General features: G+C 51.9%; 3 protein-coding genes across 4 annotated transcripts in view; 2 read left to right on the plus strand and 1 right to left on the minus strand.

Annotated features, from left to right (window-relative positions):
• Window positions 1-2,279: 2,279 nt before the first annotated feature.
• The window catches only part of LOC125130841 (keratin, type II cuticular Hb6), a 36,334-nt gene continuing 12,094 nt past the window's right edge, over window positions 2,280-26,519 (plus strand). The window contains exons 1-2 of the mRNA XM_047786686.1: window positions 2,280-2,317; window positions 4,152-4,280. The gene's annotated coding sequence lies outside the window, so the exon portion shown is untranslated. The remainder of the gene's footprint in view (window positions 2,318-4,151; window positions 4,281-26,519) is intronic.
• LOC125130340 (keratin, type II microfibrillar, component 5-like) lies at window positions 4,036-8,010 on the plus strand. Its single transcript, XM_047785714.1, has 5 exons — window positions 4,036-4,056; window positions 4,152-4,259; window positions 5,849-6,069; window positions 7,065-7,096; window positions 7,847-8,010. The coding sequence occupies exons 1-5, from the start codon at window positions 4,036-4,038 to the stop codon at window positions 8,008-8,010; spliced, it is 546 nt and encodes a 181-aa protein (XP_047641670.1).
• On the minus strand, window positions 16,450-21,447 carry LOC125130840 (keratin, type II cuticular Hb1). Of its 2 annotated transcripts, XM_047786684.1 has the most exons (10): window positions 21,063-21,431; window positions 20,110-20,318; window positions 19,366-19,426; window positions 18,502-18,597; window positions 18,110-18,274; window positions 17,708-17,833; window positions 17,243-17,463; window positions 16,965-16,996; window positions 16,638-16,694; window positions 16,450-16,511 (listed from the first exon to the last, which is right to left on the minus strand). In XM_047786684.1, the coding sequence occupies exons 1-10, from the start codon at window positions 21,429-21,431 to the stop codon at window positions 16,450-16,452; spliced, it is 1,398 nt and encodes a 465-aa protein (XP_047642640.1). The 2 variants fall into 2 exon arrangements, with proteins under 2 accessions (XP_047642640.1, XP_047642639.1); XM_047786683.1 differs by having other exon boundaries at window positions 16,450-16,694; window positions 21,063-21,447.

Raw genomic sequence — 26,519 nt, forward strand, 5'->3', positions numbered from 1 at the left:
GTCAGTGATCTTGAAGACAGATGAATAGAACTTTCCAATCCAAACAACAGGGAAGGAAACATTGAAGGATCATTTAGCATCTGTATCAATAGGTATCCAAGAAGGAAAAGCGCCAGAATGAGGTGGAAAAACATATTAAGGAATCATTACTCATATTTGATGAAAACATCAACTTAAAATCCAAGATCAGGAGTTCCCGTTGTGGTACAGTGGTTAACGAATCCGACGAGGAACCATGAGGTTGCAGGTTCGGTCCCTGCCCTTGCTCAGTGGGTTAACGATCAGGCGTTGCCGTGAGCTGCGGTGTAGGTTGCAGACGCGGCTCGGATCCCGCGTTGCTGTGGCTCTGGCGTAGGCCGGTGGCTACAGCTCTGATTCGACGCCTAGCCTGGGAACCTCCATATGCCGTGGGAGCGGCCCAAAGAAATATAAAAAAAAAAAAAAAAACCAAAAAAAAAAGAAAAAAATAAAAACAAAAAAAACAAAGGTGAAGTAAAGACATTTCCAAAAGACAAAAGTAGAACGAATCACTGCAGTACAAAGGATGGTAAATGAGATTCTTCGGACTGGAAAGAAATGACACCAGACTGAATTTTGGATCCCATGAAAGATGAAGAACACTGGAAATAGAAAAAAAGTGAGTAAATATGAAACAGTATTTTTTTCATAATTTCCTTACCAGTCAACTGGCTGTTTAAAGCAAAATTAATGACATTGTTCGTAATGCATGTGGACGTAAAAGATATGGCAACAATTACAATTGTACTGTTGTGAAGGGTGAAGTAGTGAAGGAACTCTAAACAGAATTTGGCAAATTAAGGGTGCATATTTTTTACCTCTAGAGCAATCACTAAAATTAAATGCATTTATTATAATGAAAGATAAAATATTGCTAAAAGCCAATAGCATAAGTTATATCAAATCTTTAAAAACATTTGATTAACTCAAGGGAAGGTAGGAAAGGAACGTTAGAGAACAAAAACAACATGAGACAAATGGGGAACAAAGGAGTGGATAAAGAAGATGCAGTACATATACACAATGGAATATTACTCATCCATTGAAAGGAAAGACATAAAGGCATTTGCAGCAACATGGATGGACCTAGAAATTATCATGCTAAGTGAAGTCAGTCAGACAGTGAGAGTTGCAGTTAAAAAAAAGTTTGACAGCCAGTATCCTAAGGAACCTCTTGCTAACGTATACTAGCAGATATACCGAAAAGTTCGTAACAGCATTGTTTGTTATAACAATAAGCACACATGTGCATATCCCTAGTAGAATGGAGAAATAATCATACACTGGAATACGATACAACACTCAGAAATAACTGAAAGCTACATGCATCAAAATGGATGAATCTCACAAGTAGAACATTGAGGAGGAAAAAACAAGTCATAGAAAGGCACAGGTAATTCTACTTATAGAAAGCTTACCAGTAGGCAAAATAATTTTGGGGATTCTCATGACACAACAATAGGGAAAAGCAAGGGAGTGCTTAACACAAAAACCCAGGGTAGTGGCTACTTTGGAGCTTGGGTGGGGTCAGAGAGGGGAAATTGCCATGATCAGAAGGGGCCGTTGAAGGTACTGGTGGGTAAAAAAGGTTTTGTGTTATTTATATATTTTTTTGCTTTTTAAGGCCACACCCTCGGCATTCCCAGGCTATGGGTTGAACTAGAGCTGCAGATGCCGGCCTACACCAGAGCCACCGCAATGCCAGATCCGAGCCACGTCTGTGGCCTATACCACAGCTCACGGCAATGCCAGATCTTTAACCCACTAAGCAAGGCCGGGGATCAAACCCACATTCTCATGGATACTAGTTTGATTCGTTTCCGCTGCACCACAACAGGAGTTCCCACAAGGTTTTGTTTTATTATTGTCACTATTTATTTATTTATCTGTCCTCCACACTGTTACCAGACAGGCTTTCCTAAATTGCATCACCACACGCCGGGCTGCTGGGCTGCTTTCATGCACCTTCTATGGCTCCCTACTGCCCACTCCATAAGCCCAAACTCCTCAGCTCCACGCATTCCCCACTTGAAGCACCCTTTTCTCCCCTCCGCCTCTCCTCCCTCTCCTTCCTTCCAGGCCCGTTCCAGCCCAGAGACCACCACCTTCCCATCTGGGCTCAGGCGATGGGCCTCGCTATCCCCCATTAGAACCCTGCAATTGTGACAAGGTGAGGTCACAAAGCCCCCAGGGAGGGGAGGCCCTGTCCTCAGAGTGAGCATTCTGGGAGCTCCTTAGGCTAGAGCCAAGCTTCGGGTCCCAGAGGCGGTTGGAGGAGACACCAGCTCCGTTCATCATGGTGAGACTTGTCCATGGGGCTCCCTGGCTCACACGGGGTGAGGGGTCTTGGACTCCACCCAGATCTGTTGGACCCAGCGGGACACAAACTTGTCTGCTGTGTCTTCACCTTTGGGGAAGGGGGGCAGGAAAAGATGGGCAGTGGGAAGAGGCAGGGATGGGTGGGAGGTGAAGTTTTGTCATCTGTTTTTGTCCATTTGCCGCCACCTCATCTGCCTTGGAAGGACATTTGCACTGGGCTGGCGTGAAGGGTTCCTGTGCTCTGGGTTGAGGGGTGTGCGTGTGTGGCTGGATCTGTTCACCAGGGTGTAGAGCAAAGTGCACGGGCTTTGGACACAGCCTGGCTCAGCTGCTGACGGGCAGGGTCACGCATGAACCTGTGGGTCCCTCCTGCCTTGCACGGTGGATGTAATGAGCATCAGCTTGCCCCGGGGAGAATAACAGAGACTGTAGCATCTACCTGGCCTCCTTCGCAGGCGGACGTGAGCCCCAGTGAGAGGGCAGTGCAGGGAAGAGACTTTGGAGTGTGTAAGGCACCTTGAAAGCATCATCACTGTGCCTGGCTGGTCAGGGGTTGGCATGAGCAGACAAGGTGCAGGAAGGGAAAAGACCCCCTGATTTTGGTCCCCTGTAGACAGCACTTCCCATAGTGGCCTTAGGTTTGGGGAAGGAGCCAGAATCTGGACCACTTGTCACTGATTAATAGGCAACATCAAGTTAGGAGAGTTTCCTCATTGTTTTAGACTTTAAAAAGTATTGTTAGGAGTTCCCTTTGTGGCTCAGCAGTCAACGAACCTGCCTAGGGCCCATGAGGATGCAGGTTTGATCCCTGGCCTCGCTCAGTGGGTTAGGGATCTGGTGTTGCTGTGAGCTGTGGTGTAGGTTGCAGACGTGGCTCGGACCCCGAGTGGCTGTGGCTATGATGTAGGCTGGCAGCTAAAGCTCCAATTTGACCAATTTAGCCTGGAAACTTCCATCTGCCTCGAGGGTGGCCCTAAAAACCAACAACAAAAGTATTTTTAAAATTAGGAATTATTGCTGAGCTTCATCAGATGCCTTTTGTAACCATTTAGATGATCCTATGTGGGAAAGGACAATAATTGATTTTCTAGAGTTAACTGCAATTGTGACAAGGTGAGGTGACAAAGCCCCCAGGGAGGGGAGGCCCCATCCTCAGAGTGAGCTTTTTTTGTTTGTTTGTTTGTTTGTTTGTTTTTGTCTTTTTGCCTTTTTCTCGGGCCGCTCCTGCAGCACACGGAGGTTCCCAGGCTAGGGGTCTAATTGGAGCCATAGCCACCGGCCTACGCCAGAGCCACAGCAACTCGGGATCCGAGCCACGTCTGCGACCTACACCGCAGCTCACGGCAACGCCGGATCCTTAACCCACTGAGCAAGGCCAGGGATCAAACCCACAACTCATGGTTCCTAGTCGGATTCGTTAACCACTGCGCCATGATGGGAACTCCAAGAGTTAACTGTTATTATGTCTGGGCTAAACCTGTGTGATTTTCAGTCCAATGACTCAATAGACGGTTACCCCTGTTACAAAGGACTACTGCCCTTTGTGGCTGAGTTTATGCTACCTTTGGCATCTCCAGGCCTGGTGGCCCACCTGCCCCTATGCCCGGCAAGCTCATCCTTTCTCTCAGCAACCCTTGGGGATAGGAAGGATGATCACCCCCATATTACAGATGGAGGAACAGAGGCCCCGGTCGTTAAATGATCTGCCCAGGCGAGAAGGTGGGTGGGCCGGGACTGGAAAGGTCTTGCTGGCCCCGTGCCGCTCTCCTGATCTCCCTGACCCCGCCCCCCATGCTGCTGGCCCCGCCCCACAGTGCGAGGAGATAAAGACAACTGCACAGAAGCACATGCAGAGCCTGAGACAACACAGCAAGGAGGAGCTGAACAGGCTTAACCAGGCCATCCAGCGGCTGACGGTGGAGGTGGACAGCACCAAGAGCCAGGTGAGGGGGAAGAGGGGACAGCGGGGTGGCGATGGTAGGAGCGTGTCCACTATTTAGGGTGGCTAGACTAGACCTCCTACCCCCCACCACACCCCCATCCTTTGGAATAAATGGATAGACTGTCTCTTTGCAAGAAAGAGCCTGTGGCTGCCTGTGTGCATCATGCTTACGTTTGCCCAGGACCCTCTGTGTGTCCTGTGGGTAAGTAATTAACACGTAGGTACATATCTCTAAGGACGCATGCTTGTTAGTATTTTGCTTCTTACAGGCATGCACACTTTTATGTGCGTATGTTTTGTGGGTCCTACACAGCATGACATTTGAGCCCACCTTCAGAAATGGCAAGATTTTCCTCTAGAAATGCAGTTTTCTGGGTTCTCTCTGAGAACCTGCAGAGCTGGCGCTCTTACACTATGATCCCCCATGGTAACATGTGGCGAGAGAAGAGAGGTCTCTGTCTTCTCTGTCATCCTCACCCTGGGGACATGCTTCTTTTGAGCGCCGCAGTCCCCACCGCTCCAAATCACATCCCTTGACACCGAGGCAGAGGCGTCTTTACCATCTGTCATCACCGTGGCTGGTACTGTTACCTTTGTAAGATAGAAAAGGCTCTGGACCTAGGTCTCTCTCTCTCTAAGGTAAGAAAGGAAAGAACTGAAAATATGAAAGAGGTCCTTGTAATTTCAGGAAAAGGAAAGTGTGTATATTTCTTTGTGGAGCTGGATAATATTAACATATACATTTGGCCTTAATTTTTTATGCCTCTGGCCAGACTCTGTAAGCATTTGTGTCCAGGACCCAGGCTTTAGGTCTTAGAAAGAAGAGATTCCCACATGCATGCTTGCTTTTCTCTCGACCTCTCTCCCTCTCAACCTCCTCTCTTTCCTGCCAGCCGCCCTCTCTGTCAAGCCCCGCTCGCCTGTGTTCCACCCGGCAGAGGGAAGGCGTTCTGCTCCCGGTCTGATATTGTTTTCTGCAGATACAAGTGTCTCAGGGTCTGTGGGATATTCTTGGGGGTCCTTCCTTCTCCAGGGACCCATAGCTGTTCAGATTCCAGGGGATGGCAGAGCGGGTGGGTGGACCACCATGGTTCCATCTCCCTTCCAGTCGCTCTGATTTCCCACTGGCTTCCTAAGCAGCCCACACATGTCATCAAGGCAAGACTTTATTATTATTATTTTCCCCCAGAGACTGCAAATTCTAGTCTCTTGTGAGGAAAGGAGACTCTCCCTGTTAGTTTCCCCAGTGAAACAATAATCCCATGTCAGCATGTTAGCACGATATGCTAAGAAACATGTGATGCTTCCTGGACCCTAGCTCATTTCAGACGTGTCATGAAATTAGAGGCAAAAGGCTCTCAGCCACCCCAGACGGCTGGCCCCCAACCTCCACGCTGGAAGCGGGGGCAGACACACAGACACACCCTTCAGAACAGGCATGCTCACGTCTCACAACGATCTCTAATCCCTCCTTGGCTCTCCATCCTCTGAGAAAGGTCTGGATCCTGGAGCGGGGAGAGGGGAGCGCCAAGGACGTCCTCCTGTCTATGGTCTGCCCTTCACCCCCAGCCCTGCGAAGCAGAGAGAGGCAAGGACCCCCCAGCTCTGCAGGAGGAGGGTGCCTCAGGCAGTGCCAAGAGCAAGCTGGCCTGGCTGGAGGCCGCCTTGCAGCGGGCCAAGCAGGACATGGTGCGGCAGCTGCGTGAGTACCAGGAGCTCATGATTGTCAGGCTGGGCCTGGATTTTGAGATCGCCACCTACCGCAAGCTGCTGGAGAGCGAGGAGGGCAGGTGAGGGCGGGCGGTGCTTCAGATGTGGAGGTGAGGGGTGCGAGGGCTCAGGAAGGGCCCCACTTGGGACTTTACCAGCTGCAGAGGGGTGGGGAGAGGTGACCTGGGGATCTAGGGCTTTGTTTTGGAGCTAGTTCTCCCCCCTGCATCGTACAGCCCTTTAGACAAAAGCTCCCATCTAGTAAGAACTCTTGGCACCTGGAATAGGGCCACTCACAAAGTCAAGATCAGAGAGCAGGGGCTCATTTGTCTGTGGAAACAATTGCAGGGACCAAGGGCTGGCTAGGGAGGGAGGGAGGAAGGTCCCCAGTGTGAGGTGCCTTCTCCTCAACGCTGCCCCTCTGCCCCAGACCTGAGGGAGGCAGGGTTTATGGCAACAGGTAGGGCCTGGCTTTTAACCTTAGGCAGGTAGGGACTCAAGGGTTGCCCATTCCACCTGGGCCCACCAGGCTGAGGGGAGGCAAAGGGAACCCCCCATGCAACAGACCTGCTGCACGGAGTGTCTCCTTTATGTTGCACAAAACCCTGGGAAGGAGGTGCTCTGATCCCCATTTTACAGATGAAGAAACTGAGTCTCCGAGAGTAAAGGACCACCTCCAGGACACACAGCTAGAAAGTGACTGGGTGAGGCTTGAACAATCCTCTCCAGCCAACTGACCTATGGCCTCTGTCCTCTCCTTCAAAACGGCCCCTTCTGGTCTCTAATTTCAAGATAAGTTGAGGCCAAAGACAGTTGTAGGCCTTCTCCCTTCTCCTTTCTTCAAGAATTCATCAATAAAAGCGAGTTATTTGGATTAATGGCAGGAAGGGTTGAGTTTAAACATCTGGAAGGAGTCTTTGCTCCAAAGGGCTGAGGCGACCTGAGAGAACCAAACAGCTTGCAGGCGGGTAGGATTTCTGCCTGTGCGGAGAGGCCCAGGAGGGTTTTGTTTTGGAGAATGGAAAACATTCTGCTTAGTAGCTGGATCCCCTCACCCGCTTTCTCTTCCCTGCAGGCTTGGTCTGGGACTTGGGGCACAGAGCATCAGTAAGTAAAAAATGGAGTAACTTGGGTCAGAGGGGTCAAATCTCTTTTTTTTTTTGTCTTTTTAGGGCCGAACCCACGGCATATGGAAGGAGCAAGGAGCTCTGGCCACTGGCCTACGCCACAGCAACACCAGATCCCAGCTGCTTTTGTGACCTACACCATAGCTCACCGCAACGCTGGATCCTTAACCCACTGAGCCAGGCCAGGGATGGAACCTTCCTCCTCATGGATGCTAGTCAGATTCGTTTCCCCTGAGCTACAACGGGAACTCCTTTTTTTTTTTTCGTAGAGGGGTCAAATCTTATTCCAGCTCCCCTCCTCCCGGGTGTCCCCCTTTCTTGGCGGGGGTGGGGATGGGGGGGCTGTTTCTTTACGTGGGGGTGACTTTTTGTGTTTATGTGTGTTGGGAGAGGTGGTTCTGTGGTCTGCTCTTGGTGGGGAGCATCTGTTGATGTGTCCTGGGGAAGTTGTTTTGGTTTGTCCCAGCAGGAGAGTCTGTATCTCACGTCAGGGAGGAGGGGGTCGCTGAGTTTGTTTCTTGGGGGATGACTTCTGTGTAGCTATCATTTTGGAGAGTTTGCACATCTGTCTCCCGCGGCGAAGGAGGTTCTCTGCATCTCTATATGCCTGTCTTCTGGGGCGGCGCGGGCAGCAGGGAAGAAGGGGTTTTCCTCCTCCGATAATCGCTCTTCGCTCAGCCCCGGGCAGCGCTCCCACCGGCGGTTCGCCCTCAGTCTCGGGGTCCGCCAGCCTCCTGCCGCCTGGAACAGGCCCCGGCGCCCTGGACACGAGCGCCCCTGGCGGCGGCTGCACGCTCTGCAGCTCCCCTGGCTGTGTCGCGGGCTGCGGCTGCAGCGGCTCCCCCAGATGCTGAACCTCTGCCGCCCAGCCCCGGAGAAGTCAAGGAACCCTAGCTTCTGCCCCAAAGATTTGGCCCTGTGTCTCAGACACCGCCCCCCCCCCCCGCCATGGTGCTGGTCCTGGCCTCACCTCTCCCTCTTGTCCCCCGCCCCAGAGTGGAAAGTCTTGGAATGTAGTTTAATGGACCATGACAGACTCGTCCCCAGCACAGGGACTGGCTGGGCGTTGTGCCACTGGGAGGCATGGCGTGTGACTTACCCGGACCCAGCACCCCGCCCCTCGGAACACCCCCCTCCTCCGCCCCTTTTCCTGGGACTCCTCCTTTGCAATAAAAAGTTGTGCGGTGGAAGGATGGAGCCTGCAGGCTGTTTGTGCCTGGATTCCTCAGGCTATTTATCCTCAGAGCAAAGACAAAGCTGGTTCGATTTGGGGGAGGGGAGAGAAAAGGGGGAACACTACCAGGAAGCAACCCTTCCCTTGGAATATGTGGGTCCACATGATTTCAGTTTACAGTGGCATCTTAGAAGTTGGGTGTATGTGTGTGTGTGTGTGTGTGTGTGTGTGTGTGTGTGAGAGAGAGAGAGAGAGAGAGAGAGAAAGAGCACCTGGTAAAAGGGAAGGAAGGGGTGACCTCATGCATGAGGGTGGACTTATTCCCAGGACGGGTCCGCAGGTGGCCGTTCTTGGCAGAGTTGCTGAGAACCGCATTCATTCAGCCACTCACAGGCCACTCCACAGGCACAGACTGGTCCCCTGAGGGTCAGGCATAGCACTTGGTGGACAAGACACTCCAGTCCCGGCCCCTCCCAAGATGGTGGTCTGGTGGGGAGGCAGGTCAGAAACCAGGAAATGGACCAGAAAGAAATACAGTGAGGAGTTCCCGTCGTGGCGCAGCAGAAACGAATCCGACTAGGAACCACGAGGTTGTGGGTTCGATCCCTGGCCTCGCTCAGTGGGTTAAGGATCCGGCATTGCCGTGAGCTGTGGTGTAGGTCACAGACGCAGCTGGGATCTGGTGTTGCTGTGGCTGAGGTGTAGGTTGGCAGCTGTAGCTCCTGTTAGACCCCTAGCCTGGGAACCTCCATATGCCGCAGGTGCGGCCCTAAAAAGACAAAAAGAAAGGAAGAAAGAAAGAAACACAGTGAGATGGAAATGAAGGGGAACCTCCCGCTGCTGCCCTGGCAGGGTCATTTGAGGACATACCAGGGGCCAATGGCCCTCGATGATGGGGGCTGGAGGAAATCAAAACAATAGCATCGCCCCGGTTTCAGCTGAACAAGTGATGGGACATTGGGCTGGGAGCAACAGAACCATAGAGCATGGCAGAGGAAGGCATGAGCTTTGGAGTCAGAGGATCCAGCTCTGTTTCTACTCCCAGGTCTCTGGTGTAGTTTGAGTTTTCTCAAGGCAGCTGGACTTTGGGTGAGCAGAAGGTGGGCCAGTTTGTGGGGGAGTGTGGCCAGGGAGAGGCTGGGTGTCTGAGAGAAGCCTCCATTCAGGGAGCTCACATTCTTTTCTGTTGCAAAAAGGATTACATCACTGAAGCATCTGGGGAACAATGGTTCCTGCTTTCTGTGTCCTTGGGTGGAGCGAAGGTGCGTCATTGGCCCGAGGCCTCGGCTTTACCTTTTAAGGTTTGCTAGTGCCAGGGTGTCTGCTGTGTTCTCTTGGGTCTCTGCCCAGAGACCAGTTACCCAGAAGGCCCCCTTCCTGGATAAAGAGAGCAGTCTCATGCAAGAGGAATGGGACCAGAACTTGGCTGGGCAGGCTGCCACCCACCTGAGGGGTAGGGGACATGGGCCTACTGAACTCACACCAGTCCCACTTGATCCAATCTGACCAACACCAAGGGTATAAATGTTTTTTTCCCAACCTCCCCCCCTACCCCCGCCCCAGTGTAAAGCAGCTGCCTGAAAGCAGAGCTGCTCCTCTGGAAGCTTGTTTCAGTTGGATTTGGTGTTCCCTGCATTTTTCGAGGAGTTAACAACAGTCCCTGATATTCAAGTTCAGGTTTTCTCAGCTCCTGCTGTGCTGGTGATGTGAACACAGGAACTTTGGGGGAAGCGCAGAAGGAAATACCCCCGCCCCGCCAGAGCTGTAGGCAGGAGTGATGGTGAGCCTACTGCATCCAGCATCACCGGGGACCCGTCATGGATCGGTCATCGGCCACATGTCTTCTTTCCAAATACACAGCCCTGATGTCCTCCCGGGAGATCCTAAGGGTCAAGGGGTCAGGTTTGAGGTTCTTGCTGGGCCAGGGCCACGTGGGCCACCAGCAATGTTTGCGGTTTGGGGACCAATTTTCTGAGTGACTTCCTGGGCCACAGGCAACCTTCCAGGCCACGTCTGGAGAGTCAGCCCACGCCCATTGACAAGCTTTGTGAGTCAGGGTGACTTCTGAAGCGTGGAGGGATGTTACCCATTCAGTCATCGCTTCTCAGCAAAAGGGGACCCCAAGGGATCAGCCCTGTTGGCTCACCACGCCTGCCTCACACTTGGTAGCAGCGCTTAAAGGGTTGGATGTGACTTCACTGTGAAACTGACAACTAACAGCCTGAACCTAGCCAGAACACGGCTTGGGACTTGAACCCGCGTTTTAAATTAGCCCTCACCCGATGTCTGGGCTTAATGAGGTTGAGGTTCTTTATGCCTCTGTGCAGAAGGAATTCAGCAAAAGACAAAGTGATAGGCAAGAAATAGATGTATTAGGATAGGATGCTTGTGAGATGCCAGGGGGCAGGCGAGGCAGATCCAGTGGGCTACCGTTTTATCCTCCAAGGGGAGTGGGGGGTTGGAAAAGCCTGCCTCTTCCTTTCTGGGAGTAGTGGCTCCTCCTTAGTCTGGTAAGGAGTGTATTCAAATCATCCTGCCCTTGGTTTGAATCTGAATGCAAACCTCATTCCATCCCCCATCCAACGACCTGAGGCAATTGTCACCCCTCCACTAGTCAAGCAAGCCTGCCTTGTTCTGATGGCTTTTTTGAGCAGTTTATTAACTTATAGTGACCTCCCAAAGTCCCCTAGATTTCCCTCTCTATCTATGATCCTCTACTGGGACTTCTAAAACTACCTGTGCCCACTCCATCCCTATCAACTGTGTTTGAGTCTTTATTTGAGCCCCTCAGGGACCGTGACCTATTTCAGCCATCCGTCTCCAGAGCCTGCCACGTAGTAGGGATGAAGGGACCGAGGGTTTAGGAATTGGGCCCTATTCTTCCACTATTAACATGTGTCACGCTAGGGAGCCCCCTTGGGAATTTCTCAATACATCTAAATGCGCTGCTAGGTGCAATATATCAACCTGTCCGGACCAAAATAAAAGGAAGGACCCAGGTTCTGTTCCCAGTCTTGCTGTTACTTTGGCCTAGTTCTGGACCTCAGTCTCATCCTCTCCAGATCTAACTGGTGGAGATTCACTTATCCCTTTTATTTTTCCTCCCTTCTTAACCCCTCTGCATTACAGTTTATCTGTAAAACAAGAATAGCCCCGGTTATAGGATTGTTCCAGAATTAAATGTATTACCATACGCTTAAAACATAGTAAACATTGTAACTAAGTTTTCATTTACTGGAGTTCTTGGGAAGGATTTTGAGCACTTTTTAAGAAGGCTCTGAACTTTAAGAAGGCCAATTGAATTTCCTCTGCCCCAGTAGGAGCTACAGTAATTACAGGACAGGCAGTGTAGTTTGGGGAGTCCAAGGCTTGGAGCTAGGGTTCCCTAGCCAAGGGCATCTCCCCAGGGTGACCCTCAGCAGGAGTTGACATCACCAGTCCTGCTGGAGCCCAGTTCTCCATCTGTGACCCCATCTCACCAGCACAGGTCCACTTGTGTCCTCACATTGCACCATACCCGCATGTACCCACAAAACTCTCTTCACACATGTACACAGAGGTACACACATTCACACACAATATCACATCATATTAGAACCCCCACAGTCACCCACACACGTACATGTTTCCACACAGGTGCCCAAATGTGTGCGATCAGGCACCTGGAGCCCATCATTCCCTTCCGAAACTCCCAGTAGCCTAGAGACAGTGAGTTGTGCTTGATGAAGATACAATCAATGTGCACACAACACAGTGTGTGGCACCTGGGCTCCCTACTTCCCTCTGGGTCCTCGTCTTGTCCCACTTCTCCTTAAGAGTCCTAGAACATTCCCTATTTATGGCAGTCAAGACATGGAAGCAAACTAAATGTCCATGAGTGAGCAGATAAAGAAGATGTGGTACATATACACAGTGGAATACTACTCAGCCGTAAAAAGGAATGAAACAAAATAGTGCCATCTGCAGCAACATAGGTGGACCTAGAAATTATCATACTAAGTCAGAGAAAGACAAATATCATATGATATTACATATGTGGAGTCTAAGAAGAGGATACAAATGGACTTATCTGCAAAACAGAAACAGACTCACAGACTTTGAAAGACTTACAGTTATCAAAAGGGACAGGGGAGGAGGGGTGGACTGGGGGTTTGGGATTGGCAAGTGCACACTGAGGTATCTGGAATATTTGGCCAACGGCGACCTGCTGTATAGCACAGAGAACTCCACCCAATATTCTGTGATCATCTATGAGGGAAAAGAATCTGAAAGAGAATGGGTGTGTATATGCATAACGGAATCACTTTATTATACAGCAAAGAAATTACACGAGAAAGAAGAATATGAAGTTCTCGTCATGGCTCAGTGGTTAACGAACCTAACTAGTATGCATGAGGATGTGGGTTCCATCCCTGGCCTCGCTCAGTGGGTTAAGGATCCAGCATTGCTCTGAGCTGTGGTGTAGGTCGCACACGTGGCTCGGATCCTGTCTTACTGTGGCTGCGTCGTAGGCCAGCAGCTACAGCTCCAATTTGACCTCTAGCCTGGGAACCTCCATATGCTGCAGGTGCAGCCCTAAAGAGACAAAAGACAAAAGACAAAAAAATGTTTCTTACAGAAGAAATGACCGCAACCTTGTAAATCAACTCTACTTCAATAAAACTTTAAAAAATGAGAAGATGACACAAATGAATTTTTTCCAAAAGAGAAAGAGTCACACAGGAAACAAACATGGTTCCCAAAGGGGAAAGGGGGAGGAGGGAGTGGGGTGGGGAGTTTGGGAGTAACAGATGCCCCCTAGTATATAGAAAACAAGGATTTACTGTAGAGCGCAGGGAAGTGTATTCAATAGCTTGTAAAACCCTATAATGGAAAAGAATCTGGAAAAACATATAACTGAATCACTTTGCTGTACACTTGAAACACAACGTTGTGAATCAACTATTCTTCAGTTTTTTAAAAAAAGAATAAAAGGAATCTTTCCATAGAAAAGAAACTCATGGACTTGGAGAACAGACTCGTGGTTGCCAAGGGGGAGGGGGAGGGAGTGGGGTGGCCTGGGAAGCTGGGGTCAATAGAGGCAAATGATTGCCTTTGGAATGGATTAGCAGTGAAATCCTGCTGTATAGCACAGGGAACTGTCTCTAGTCACATGATGGAGTGTGATGGAGGATAATGAGAGAAAAAGAAAGTGTATATGTATGTGTGATGGGGTCACTTTGCTGTACAGTAGAAAATTAACAGAACACTGTAAACCAGCTATAATGGAAAAAATAAAACTCACTAAAAAATAAAAATAAAAAAAATAACAATGCTTTAAATGGCTAAGGGAACTCAGCAGCCATTAGCCATAGTCCAAGCATTTCCTCTGCCCCCCTCCCCACACCCAATAGAGAATACATTGAGGCCCAGAGAGGGGAGGTGACTTGCTAAAGGTCACACAGCGGGGGGGGGGTTCATTTTCTTCACCATTCGGCATCACGGGTGTTATGGATGTGATTCATTCATACTCGCTGCTCTGCCTGAGCCTGTCCAGGAGTGGGAACCCAGAGGGAGGTGAGGATTGTGGAGCCAGAGTAGGAAAGAGAAGGTCAGAGGTCAGAGCCAGAGGGAGGGTGAGAGAATGAAGGCCCAGCTGGACTGGTGAGACTAGTGATACAGGGAGGGCGGGGTGGGTTGACAGAGCTGAGAAATCCCTCAGGACTGGTGGCTTCTGAACTGGGGAGGGATGGAGCCTCAGGTCTGCTCTCCTGACAGGGCCTGTTTCTGAGCTGTGTAGTGTCAGAGCACAGAGGGCTGGTTAGAACAGTTGCATATTCTGGAACTCTCCAAGAGTTCAGTCCTCAGAATTCCATTGGAGGTGTGGAGGGGACAAGTTGGTGGCCAGGAGCCCTGGGATTAATCCTACCCCTCAAAAGAGCCTGTGTCTTTTCAGACCATTCACTTCTGGTCTGTCAATATATATATATATTTTTTTTTTGTCTTTCTGCTTTTTCTAGGGTGGCGTCCCGCGGCATATGGAGGGTCCCAGGCTAGGGGTCTAATTGGAGCTGCAGCCACCTGCCTATACCAGAGCCACAGCAACGGGGGATCCGAACCGTGTCTGCAACCTACACTATAGCTCATGGCAACGCTGGATCCTTAGCCCACTGAGCAAGGCCAGGGATCGAACCCGCAACCTCATGGATCCTAGTTGGATTCGTTAACCACCGCGCCACGACGGGACCTCCTCAATATATATATATATATTTTTCTTGTCTTTTTGCTATTTCTTGGGCCGCTCCCGCGGTATATGGAGGTTCCCAGGCTAGGGGTTGAATCGGAGCTGCAGCCACCGGCCTACGCCAGAGCCACAGCAACGTGGGATCCGAGCCTCGTCTGCAGCCTACACCACAGCTCACGGCAACGCTGGATCGTTAACCCACTGAGGAAGGGCAGGGACCGAACCTGCAACCTCATGGTTCCTCGTCGGATTCGTTAACCACTGCGCCACGACGGGACCTCCTCAATATTCTTAATTATGTCTATCGCCCTTAGAGGTGTGGATGGGGACTTTCATTTCTGCTACGGTTTCCTGGGCCTGGAATTGGAAATGTAGAGATTCACTCTATGTACTGATGTATCTTCAGGGACTCTCCTTGACCTTTAGTGAAGCTGAGGGGCCATCTCCCCACTCCCACCAGCACTCGTAAGATCCTCATCTGTGTTGGGACTGCATTGCCTGCATAAAGGAGTTTGATGGCCTGAAAGGTGTGGGGACCTCTCTCAATGGGCTTGCCATCTCTGATCACAGATAGAAGTGTAACGAGAGGCTGGCCATGGCCTTGGTCCCTGGAAGGATTTGCGCTTTCCTTTCTACAATAGAATCCTATGATGATAAACATGTATTGGGATTATTTTGTGGCAGGCGCCATCTAAATAGTGTACATATATAAAATTCCTTAAGCCTCCCAACAACCCTAGGAGGTAAAAAGAGAGGTGCTCTTTTTTAAAAAATCATTTTTCATGGGAGACATATGGAAACTGAGGCACAGAGAGGGTAAGACAGTTGCCTAAAGTCACTCAGCTAGGAACAGAGCCCATGTTTGGATCCAGACAGTCTGGCTCCAGAGTCTGCATGCTCACCTGTATGCATGTCACATAATCTTACTGTTTTCTAGCTTGGAGGCAATTTATCAGCTAATGGTAGTTCTCCAAACTCCCAAAGGACTCTATTTTTAAAAAGGTAGCCATATCAAAGGCTGTTTGAAATTTGTCATGTTCATGTAGTCGCCCCTTAAAGAATTCTCATAAATGACTCAGGCATGAATGAGTCTTTCCCACCAAAACCAGGAGTGATATTTCCTTAAGCTTTGAGTGACTGGTGAATCTATCCATCAGTTTACAAATGCACAGAGTTGTCTTCTGGGAGGCAGGTGGGATTAAGTAAGATGAGCACTAGATATGCACACGAAGTTCAAATCCCAGCTGCGCCACAGAACTCAGGTGTGGGGCCCTGTCCTGTCTACTTGGGGCCCCTGAGCTCTGATTTCTTCATCTGCAAGATATCTGGTGAAGGAAGTGGGGATACAGTTGTAGGATGTAGTGATTCAGCACAATGCTTGGCTAAATCTGAGACTACTGTGAACCCAGGGACAGGGGACTGGAGTGGAGACCCCAGATTTGGGGGGGTGGGATTCTCTGCTCCATGTGACTTTGGGGACCTCCACCCCCCAAACCCTGAGCCCTGAGAAGGATAAGAGAAGTGCAGACAAAGTCCAGGGTTGGCTACAGTGATTTATTGGAAGCACAGATAAAGAAAGAGATGAACACGGCATAAGAGGAAGGGAAGATGCTGCGACAGAGTGGGGGCTTTGGCCATTGTCCCCATGGCAGCCCAGGGTAGGGTCCTGGTTCTGGTCCTCCCTGCCCAGGGATGTCCTTCCCTTGGGCGCCAAAGAGATTTCTTTCTACGGTAGCCTTTCCCAGCGCGGGCGCACAGCCCAGGGACAGGGGATCAAGCATAGGCTCGAGAGGTCATGAATGGGGTGGACTTTGGAAGGTGCCAGAGAAGCAGCCCCGGGCTGGCTTCGCCCAGGGGTGGGCGGGGCCCGGCCAGGCAGGGCGGGCTTGCGGGCTGCGCGCCTGAGAGGTGCTGGGACGTGCCTGCGTTGGGGCGCCTAACACTTGCGGCAGTTGCTGGTGCAGGAGCCCAGGCTGTAGGAGCTGATGCCACAGGAGCCCACGCCGCCGGTGCCCAGGCCACAAGACGTGACGGAATTGCAGGGGCCGCAGGGCGCGCACAGGCCGGTGCTCACTGCCACGTTCCCGCTGCAGGGGGCGCTGCAGACGCTGCCCGTCACGGGCCGGGAGCCAGACACGCAGAGGTCCCCGCACACGACCCCGCCCCGGGAGCTGCTGACACCTGCGAACCCCAAAGGCTGAGTCAGAATTCTTGGAGTGTAGAGACCCCCGCCTCCCTGGGGATGGTCCCTCCAGGCATCTTTACTTAACAGCTCTGGGTCCCTCTAGTCCCAAGCTGTGGCCTCTCCTGCTGTCAGACCCCAGATCCCTCCCCGTGTGATGCCAGCTCATTCTTATATGCAGGTCTTAGGCACTCTTATCTTTAAGCCTCCTCCTTCCATCCCTTACAGGAAGCCAGTAAATCCATCCACGGAGGGCCTGTGTTACTCACAGACATTCACGGAGCCAACACCTTCACACAGCCTAAGAGGGAAGAGGAAAAAGGCAACATGAGTGATGGCCAGGGTTGCAGACCAAGCTCCACAAATTCTAGAAATGAAGTCCAGCCGTGGTCAAGACAGTAAAAGCAGAGGGTCTGAAGGAACAGTAACTCCAAAACTACCACCCTATCCCGAAGTGATAAATGATGGGTTTGTCCCAGACCTTGGGCCATAGTGCAGCCAAGATCAAGGGTGAGCTTGGGCAAAGGGTGGGAATGGGATGGCTCACCTCTGCTCCTCGCCCTCCAGCAGGCGCCTATAGGTAGCGATCTCGATGTCCAGGCCCAGCTTGGAGTTCAGCACCTCCTGGTACTCCTTGATCAGGCAGGCCATGTCCTGCTTGGCCTTCTGCAGGGCGGCCTCCAGCTCCGCCAGCTTGCACTTGGCATCGTTGAGGGCCACCTGGCCCTGCTGCTCAGCTTCAGCCACGGCAGCCTCCAGCTTGGAGTTCTGGGGGCCCAGAAGAGAACAAGGTGGGTTGTGGTCCCTGGGTCTCTGTGCCCACGTCCTGGATGTGTCCAGGCTCTCCCCAGCCAGCAGGGATCAGCCCAGGAACAGGCCTCTCCCCTTCATCACACGGGTCTCCCTGAGCAACCACCACCTAGTCATGCACAGGGGCTGGAGAATGAATGGTGAGATCCATTTGGGCGCACACGGGCTGTGGGAGCCTGGGTGGGCCTCCAGGGACCCCTACCTGGCACTTGGCATTCTCGATCTCGGCCGTCAGCCTCTGGATCACGCGGTTCAGCTCGTTGATCTCCTCCTTGGTGCGGCGCAGGGTCTCCCCGTGCCGGACCACCGTGGCCTTGATCTCCTCACACTGGGGGAGGCAGAGGGGCCTGTGAGACTCAGCATGAGACTGCCTACCCATTCAGGACACCACAGGTGTCACATTCAGGTGATGGTGCAGGCCGTACAGTGCTCACCTGTGCAATCGCACATGGCAGCCCCGTCCTGCACTATAACCTGACAGCTGCCTGCCCTTCTCCCACCAGCCCTAGGAATCCGAATCCCCAGGCAAAAGAGGCCTCGTTCACATGCCCCTCCCATCCCTGCCACTGCCGTGACGAGGACGCAGGTGTCCTGGGCCACTCGCCTTGCTGCGGTACCAGCTCTCAGCCTCGGCCCGGCTGCGGCTGGCGATGTCATCGTAGTGAGCCTTGATCTCCGCCACGATGTTGTCCATGTTCAGGTCCCGGCTGTTGTCCAACTTGACAATGACCGAGGTGTCTGAGATGTGGGCTTGGAGGACGCGGATCTCCTGCAGATGGCGGGGGTGGAGGGATGCCAGGGTCTTGTTCACATCATGGCCTCACCGCCCCCCTCCCCCAGTGTGGACCCAGCCTCCTCAGCCCTGCCCTGCCCCCCAGCCCTGCCCCCCTCTGACAGCCTCTCCCGCCCAGATCCCCGTCCAGCTGGGACCCCAGACCGACACACGCTCTCGTCTCGGCCAGCTGCTGCTTTTCTGCCTGGACCACAGCCGCTCACCTCCTCATACAGTCGCCGCAGGAAGTCGATCTCCTGGACCAGGGCCTCCACGTTGGCCTCCAGGTCTGACTTGCGGACGTAGGCGCAGTCCACGTCCTGGAAAGGCGCAGCGGCTTTGAGCTCAGAGGTCCCCCGGGGATCATCAGCTCAAACTCCTCTCTCTTCTCCCCCATGGCATGGAGGTGGGGCAGGGGGACCTCTCAGTGGTCCTCGTCCCTACCCATCGCCAGACCCTCTGCCCTGCCCTGGAGGTTCGTCCCAGTCTACTCTCCTTCGGAGAACAAACCCCTCGAGCCTTGGAGACGGACCCAGCATTTCAGCCCCCACGTGAGACCTTTCCCCTCCCACCCAGCTCTCCTTCTTACCCTCCCCTGCACCAGGAAGCCTGCAGACCGGCGGACTCTTGTTCAGCCACCTTGGCCCTTCCCTGTGCCCTAGCACTCCTCCAAAAGTCCACTCCTGGCTCTGTCCCATCCTGCCCCAGACCCCAGGACTATGCGCCCCCTCCTGACCAGACTTCCTGCAAAGCGAGACAGCCACTGCCCCTCAGCAGAGAGGCTGAAGCTGCCACGCCTCCAGGGGATGCCAGCCCCAGCCCCAGCCTCTGAAGCAGCACCCAACATCCCGAGGTCAACTCAGCCATCCTCCTGCCCCAGGGCGGGGGGCCAGTGGACCTTCCAAGGTGATTGCCCTTGGCAAAGCCCTAGCGAGCCCTTCACAAGCTGATCTCTGGAATTTCCCATCGTGCCTCGGCAAGGTCACCGCACCCCACACGGACGGAGCTCGAGACCATGGGTCTTCCCAGCAGGAGTCTGGCATTCTCTGACCCCTCACGTGTGTGCGTCCCGATCCCGTGTCACTCACCTTCTTCAGAGCCACAAACTCATTCTCGGCCGTGGCCCTCAGGGCAACTTCCTCCTCATACCTGAGGCAGAAGGGGGCAGAGGGTGAGGTCAGGGAAGGGCGAGGGGCAATTTTAGCAACTTCTCAACCAGCCGGAGCCCTGGCAGCCCTGCCGGGTCTTCTCTGGTTGGGTCTGGGATGTGTCTGTGCTTCTCTCTCCGCTTTGAATGGGGGGGGGGGGAGCGGTCCGTGGGGCTACTCCTCTGGGACCTCACAGCCCTGTTCCCAAGGCGGCTCTGAGGTCACCTCTGGGGGAAATAAGGACTCAGCCCCAGCCCCTGCTAGGAGTGGACGCAGCACCTGGGGGGCACCGCAGCCCCGGCCTCCCCTCACCCAGCTCAGCTGTGGGAGGGCCTGGGAGTCCCAGAGGCCCTCAGTTAGGTCAGCACCTTGAACTTGGCAGCTCTGAGTGACACAGAGGCTCCTATCAGACCCAGGTGCTAAGGTGGGAGCCTGAGAGGCCCGGAGGAGACAGCCTGGCAGACCGAAGGCCTCCCCTCTCTGAGAAGAGAAGCCCAAAGGAGGAGCGGTAGCTCCTGGGGGATCACGGCCCTGCTCCCAGGCGTCTGGTCAACAACTGCGTGATGAGCACTCGACCCGGCCTGCAGGGTGCTCGCCCTTCTTGGAACTCTTCTCTGGTCTCATCCAATGGGCTTTCACCCAAGTGCATTTCCTGAGCCCAGCATCACCCCTGGCCACACTCACTTCTTCTTGTAGCCCTCCAGCACCTCCTGCACGTGGTTGAGCTCGGAGGCCAGCCTCCCGCTGTCGGCCTCCACGCGCTCGGCCTCCCGCCTCAGCGTCTCGATGTAGCCATTGAAGAGCGGCTCCAGGTTGCTCTCGCAGCACTGGCGGTTCTGGTAGAACTGCAGCTTGGTCTCCAGCAGCTTGTTCTGCTGCTCCAGGAAGCGCACCTGCCATTTGGGGTGGGAGGAGGGGTCAGTTGGCTCCTAGTGTCCCAAAGCCCATGGCGGGGGGAGGGGGGGTGAGGAGTGGGCTGGGGAGGGTGCTGATTGTTTTAAGACAAACCGCCAAACTGAGAGCTCCGCAGAGAGTAGATAGAGAGAAGCAGTGGGAGACAAGGCAACTTCTGGATTTCAGGATTGTGATGTCTGTTCGAATTTTCCAGCTTAGGAGTGAGAGCAAGGGGCCGGGAAAGATCATTCCTAGCTCTCAGCTGAACTGAATTATCCTGACCCATTGAGTCTGGGTGGCATGTTGGGCAGAGGTCTTTTTGCCTCTGACTCCACCGTCAGTGCCCAGCCCGGTTTGCGAATGGGTGGGTTCAGGTAAGGTGTGATCAAGGACACCCATCCAAAGGATGACCTGTGATCCGGTTCCTATTTCTTATGTGCATTCTTTGCGTCTTGTTTGCATGTGTGGCTTTCTTCCTCTGGCATGCATTTCCAAGCCTTGTCCTTGTCTGTCTGTGGGGACTCTGCCCGTCTGGACAGAGGTTGTATATGATAACGGTGCTCTCATCAGGAGCCCCTGGCTCTGTACTCATTCCTCTGGCCTGTGTGTGCCCCGGATCTGTGTCCCTCGCCTCCATCAGCGTGGGAGCTCACCTGGACCCCATCTCTTCTGCGCCCTGACTACCCGCTCAGGGCCTGCCCAGGAAGGGAAGGTTCAGGAAGGGTGTGATCAAGGACACCCACCTTGTCAATGAAGGCGGCGAACCTGTTGTTGAGAAACTTGATCTGCTCCTTCTCCTCTTGCTTCACACACTGGGCGTTGGGGTCGATCTCCAGGTTGAGGGGCGCGAGGAGGCTCTCGTTGACGGACACGGTGGTGATGCAGGGCGGGCTGGGACGGACCACGCCGCCAGAGCGGTACCCGAAGCTGCGGCCATAGGAGCCAGCGCGGAAGCCTCCGCAGACGCTGCGGCTGCCAAAGCCCCCGGTGAGGCCGCGGTAGCAGGAGATGCCCCGGTAGGGGGCGGCCGTGATGCAGCAGCGGCCTGCCCGAGGTCCGCAGGCAGAGGTGCAGCTGAAGGTGCGGCTGCTGAATCCTGATCTGCAGGTCATGGTTCTTCCAGGCGTTTGGGTTGCACAGCACAGGATGGGAGAGCTGGAGCCCTGTGGAAACTCCAATGTGCCTCTGAAGGAGCCCCGGTCCTATTTATGCTCATCTGGAAAGGGCTTGGCTATGCAGATGGGGTTGTGGCAATTTGTGCTTTATGGGCTTGGGTGGCGGGCTGGGTCCAACGCCTCTCTAGAATGTGCTTTAATAGTGGAGTGGCCCGCACCCTCCTCTGTGTAAAGGATGCCAATACCTGGGCTACAGGGGGACTCAGCATGTTTCATCTTCAAAGTGCCTGCCAGCCTGGCATGAACGCATCTGATGATCCTGGACAGAGAAGGGCAGGGCAGGGCTGGGGAGGGAGGAATGGGGTCATGCAAAGGGGAGGCGAAGGGAGGCCAGATGTGGGAGAAGCCGGGGACCTGTGTGTGTGTGTGGGGGGTGAGAATGGGGGACCTAGGAACGACTGCAGTATCAACCAATAATTTCATCCCATTACTGTCCAAGGTGCTAGTATAACATACATCTATATTTCCTCCGTCTCCAGATAGTCCATTTGGCTTCTCAATTACATCTGACGTTTCCTGTCAGGCCAGCAGCCAGTAGATTATTAACTATTTGTGTTGTATGTCTTCTTCAGGTTTTATCATGAGAATTTTCAAGTATACAGAAATGCTGAAAGAATAGTACCTGTTTAACAACCCCCCTGATATATTCCGCCCAGGAACCTAGATTCAGCCGTTAACCTTGTGCCATATTTGCTTTTCCCATTTGCCTAATTATTTGACAATAACAGAGCATGACATATAACCCCTAAATACTTCGGCATGCACTTCTTAAGAATAAGGACAGTACCATTTTCACATGCACGAAAATAAACGATAATTGCCATGAATCTTTTTTTTTTTTCCGTCTTTTTGCCATTTCTTGGGCCGTGGCATATGGAGGTTCCCAGGCCAGGGGTCGAATCAGAGCTGTAGCCACTGGCCTACGCCAGAGCCACAGCAACGCAGGATCCAAGCCACGTCTGCAACCTACACCACAGCTCACGGCAATGCCGGATCCTTAACCCACTGAGCAAAGCCGGGGATCGAACCCGAGACCTCATAGTTCCTAGTCAGATCCATTAATCACTGAGCCACGACGGGAACTCCCCATAAATCTTTTACTACCCATTTCATATTAAAATTTCCCAATTTTCCTATGAATTAAAAAAAACTGATTTTTCTATAATTTCGCATATGGCTCTATCTTTTTGTTTTGTTGTGTTTTGGCCTTGGTGTGCTGTGGCTTGATGTGAGATCTCAGTTCCCAGACCAGAGATTGAACACAGGCCACTGCGGTGAAAGCACAAAATCCTAACCCCTAGACCATCCAAGAAGTCCGATCCTGTGTTTTCTATAAACTGGCAGTGTAGTCTAGAGCTAGGCTGTTCAATGTGAGCGCCAATAGGCACATGTGGCTATTGACATTTTAATTATTAAAGGAAATACATTCCAAATCGAGTCCCTCAGGTGCACTAGCCGCATGCCACTCATGATGAATGGCCGCTTTACTGGACAGCACAGATGCAGAACCTTTCCACCACCACACCAGCATCTACTGGATAGCGCTGGTCTAGAGGCTTGATTGGGTTTAACTGAAACATTTTGGGGCAGAATTCTTCATCAATGATGCTATGTAGCTCTTCTTGTATCATCTAAGGAGGCACAAAATGTCAGTTTGCCCTGTTATTGGCGATGCTAAATTGGATCACTTGAGAACGTTTCCCCTTTACAACTGGAAAGAACTCTATAAGGCAACAGAGGTGCTATTTTTTTTTTTTTTCATTGTCTGTCTACTATGTGACCATCCTTATATGTCATACATGATCTCTAATCCTCATATCAACTATATATCATTATCTCCATTTTACGGATAAGGAAACTGAGACACAGAGAGGTTAAATAACTTGCCCAAATTCCCCTAGCTAGTAAGTCGTGGAGCTCAGGAGATGCCATGCCTTCTCACCTACAGGCTATGTCAACCCCTAGATTTCCTAGGGGAAATGGGGTACAGGGAGATCCCATTGTGTGGCTCATCAGTAATGAACCTGATTAGTATCCATGAGGATGCAGGTTCGATTCCTGGCCCCACTCAGGGGGTTAAGGATCTGGCCTTGCCGTGAGCTGCACTGCAGGTCGCAGACCTGGCTTGGATCCGGCATTGCTGTGGCTGTGGCATAGGCAGCTCTGATTCCACCCCTAGCCTGGAAACCTCCATATGCTGTGGGTGTGGCCCTAAAAAAAAGGGGGGTGGGGTGGAGAAAGTTGTTCGGGAGAGCTTATCTGTGGATGGAAGGTTGGGAGAGTCAGTCTAAGGAAGTTGGGCAGAGTCAGAGGAGGTTGGGCTGGTTAGAACCAGGCGGGCCAGTGGGCATGCGTGGGGCATGGGGCAATGAGTGGCTCGGGGCTGGAGTACTGCAAGGCCCTGTGGCTGAGAACTGAAGGGAGGGATGGAGAAGGGCAGTTTTAGTTATTTGTTTACCTCTGGTATATTGTAGGTACCCTGATAGATTGTACTGGGTTCTACGTACCCATGACGCACCTCACTCCAATAGAGCAGGTCTAAGAAGGTGACCCCATAAAGTACAGGGAAGAGAAGTGAAATGCCATGGCTGGCAGCTGCTGTGCCTTAGGGTAGCGCAGCTTAGGGCAGGAGGGAGGATGGGGTTGGTGGGAAAAGAAGGAAGAAGGACAAGAGAATAGTGCATCTGAGCAAAATATTCAGAAGTGGGGCCTTGTGACAGGACGGACATGGGGTCATGGACTGTGTCAGCCATCTGGCCATCCCAGAGAAGGGCGTGGTTCCTGAGGTCACTTTATATGTTTGGGGAGCTGGGCCAGCTCTTCTGACGCCCTTTATGTCCTCATCCGCCACTGGGCACTGCCCACCACGGAGCAGTAGTGCTCCCAGCCAGCTGGCTGGGTATCCCCCAAGCAGAAGCCTCATGAGTCAGAGTGCAGCTCACACTCCTTCGCCTTTTCTACCAGTGTTACTCCCTATAAACATGATACTCATAAACACGAGCTAATTATTTTTGGCTGACCCTTGCCAAGCAATTTCAAAGAAACAATTTAGGACAAGATATTTAAAAAATTCAAATGTGACCCCATTTTATTCAACTTCTGCTATTATTAATGTCTGCTCCTTTCAAAGACCTAAAAGGACTTCCCAGTCAAGGAGTTCCCACTGTGGCATGGTGGGTTAAGGATCTGACTGCAGCAGCTCAGGTCACTGCGTGGGCGCGGGTTCAATCTCTGGCCCAGCTCAGTGGGTTAAGGATCTGACACTGCCATCGCTGTGGCATAGGTTGCGGCCATGGCTTGGATTCAGTCCCTGGCCTGGGAGCTTCCACATGCTGCAGGTGTGGCCAGAAATAAATAAATAAATAAATGAAAGGATAGTTAATGGGTAGATTTTATTTTTTCTTATTTTATTTTCTTTTTCTGACTGCACCTGTGGCATATGGAAGTTCTGGGGCTAGGGGTCACCTTGAAGTTGCAGCTGCTGGCCTATGCCGCAGCCACAGCGATGCTGGATCCGAGCCATATCTGCAACCTATGTCACAGCTTGTGGCAACGCTGGATCCTTGACCCACAGGAGAGGCCAGGGATGGAAGCTGCATCCTCACAGACACTAGGTTGGGTTCTTCATTCATTTAGCCACAGTGAGAACTCCCTGTAGATTTTCTTGGAGTAAGAAAAGCTTGTGGTGGGGAAAGGGGAGAGGTAAGGGGAGGGGTTGGCAGAATCACCACTTTATTATCTTGGCTCTGGCAATGGGCACTTAATGGAAGTTAAAATTGCTCTTATTGTGAAATATATCACCCCCAGAAGAGAATGTGTCAGTAGTGTGTCTACCACCTATGGGAAGAAATAGAACATATGTATAACTCAGGAGCTTCCTCTGAGCCTTGTCCTCACTGGACTGCCTTCCTTCCTGACCCACGGATGGCTCCTCTCTGGGCTTTTGTGTTGCATCATTCCCTTGCATTTCTTTACAGTTGTAAGACTAAGGAACACATCCCTAAATCATATACTATTTAGTGTTCCAGGTTTTGCGCTGCATAAAAATCCATTACATTGTGTGTATTCTTTCATCTCTGGTTTCTTTTCTTCGGTGTTGCCTCTCGTAACTGTATTGTGTTCATTTTCACTATGGATTGTACTCATTGTATGAATAGGTCACAGTTTATTCATCTTTCCACCCTGATGGCCTCATGGCTGTTTCCAGAGTTTGTATTATGCAGAGCTGCTGTGAACATTTTCCTCCATGTCTTCTGGTGTATTTGTGCAAGAGTTTTTCTAGGGTATGTGGCTATTAAAAAAAAGTATGTAGGTGGCATATGCTTAGCATAGAAAATGGTTTTATAATTATTCTTCCAAACTTAAAATATAAGAATATCTTTTGGAGTTCCCATCGTGGCGCAGCAGAAATGAATCTGACTAGCATCCATGCGGACTCAGGTTTGATCCCTGGCCTTGCTCACTGGGTTAAGGATCTGGCATTGCTGTGGCTGTAGTGTAGGCCAGTGGGTACAACTCTGATTCAACCCCCAGCCTGGGAATTTTCATATGCTGTGGGCGCAGCCCTAAAAAAAAAAAAAAGAATATCTCTTGATGTTTGTTTTCATCTTCAGAAAATATTCTAATTACCCCACATGGATTAATGCATTTCATGGTTATGATTACCTTCTGAGGCAGGTGTTATTATCCTAGTTTTACAGATGAGGACACTGAAGCCTAGAGGATTAAGAGATTTGCTCAGGTTGTGTCGTTGGAGACAGCGCTGGCCCTCAGTGCCTGCTGTGTTTGATCCCAATGTAAGGGATGAGTTTAATCTCATTGTATTGCACTCCTATCTATTCACTGTCTGCCATCGATCAAAGCACCACATAGTAGATGGTTTATATTTGGCACATTTGCAGACACTCACTAATTGCCTTCATCCCGTACCTCTTCAGGGTACGAGCCCTTTAATGTGCTCTCAGGGTTCAGGACCAGAGGTTGGAGGAGAGCTTATCCTTGTTTGTTGGGAGCCTCCAGTTCTAA

The sequence above is a fragment of the Phacochoerus africanus genome, chromosome 7, assembly GCF_016906955.1.
Source record: "Phacochoerus africanus isolate WHEZ1 chromosome 7, ROS_Pafr_v1, whole genome shotgun sequence".
Taxonomy (NCBI): Eukaryota; Metazoa; Chordata; class Mammalia; order Artiodactyla; family Suidae; genus Phacochoerus; species Phacochoerus africanus.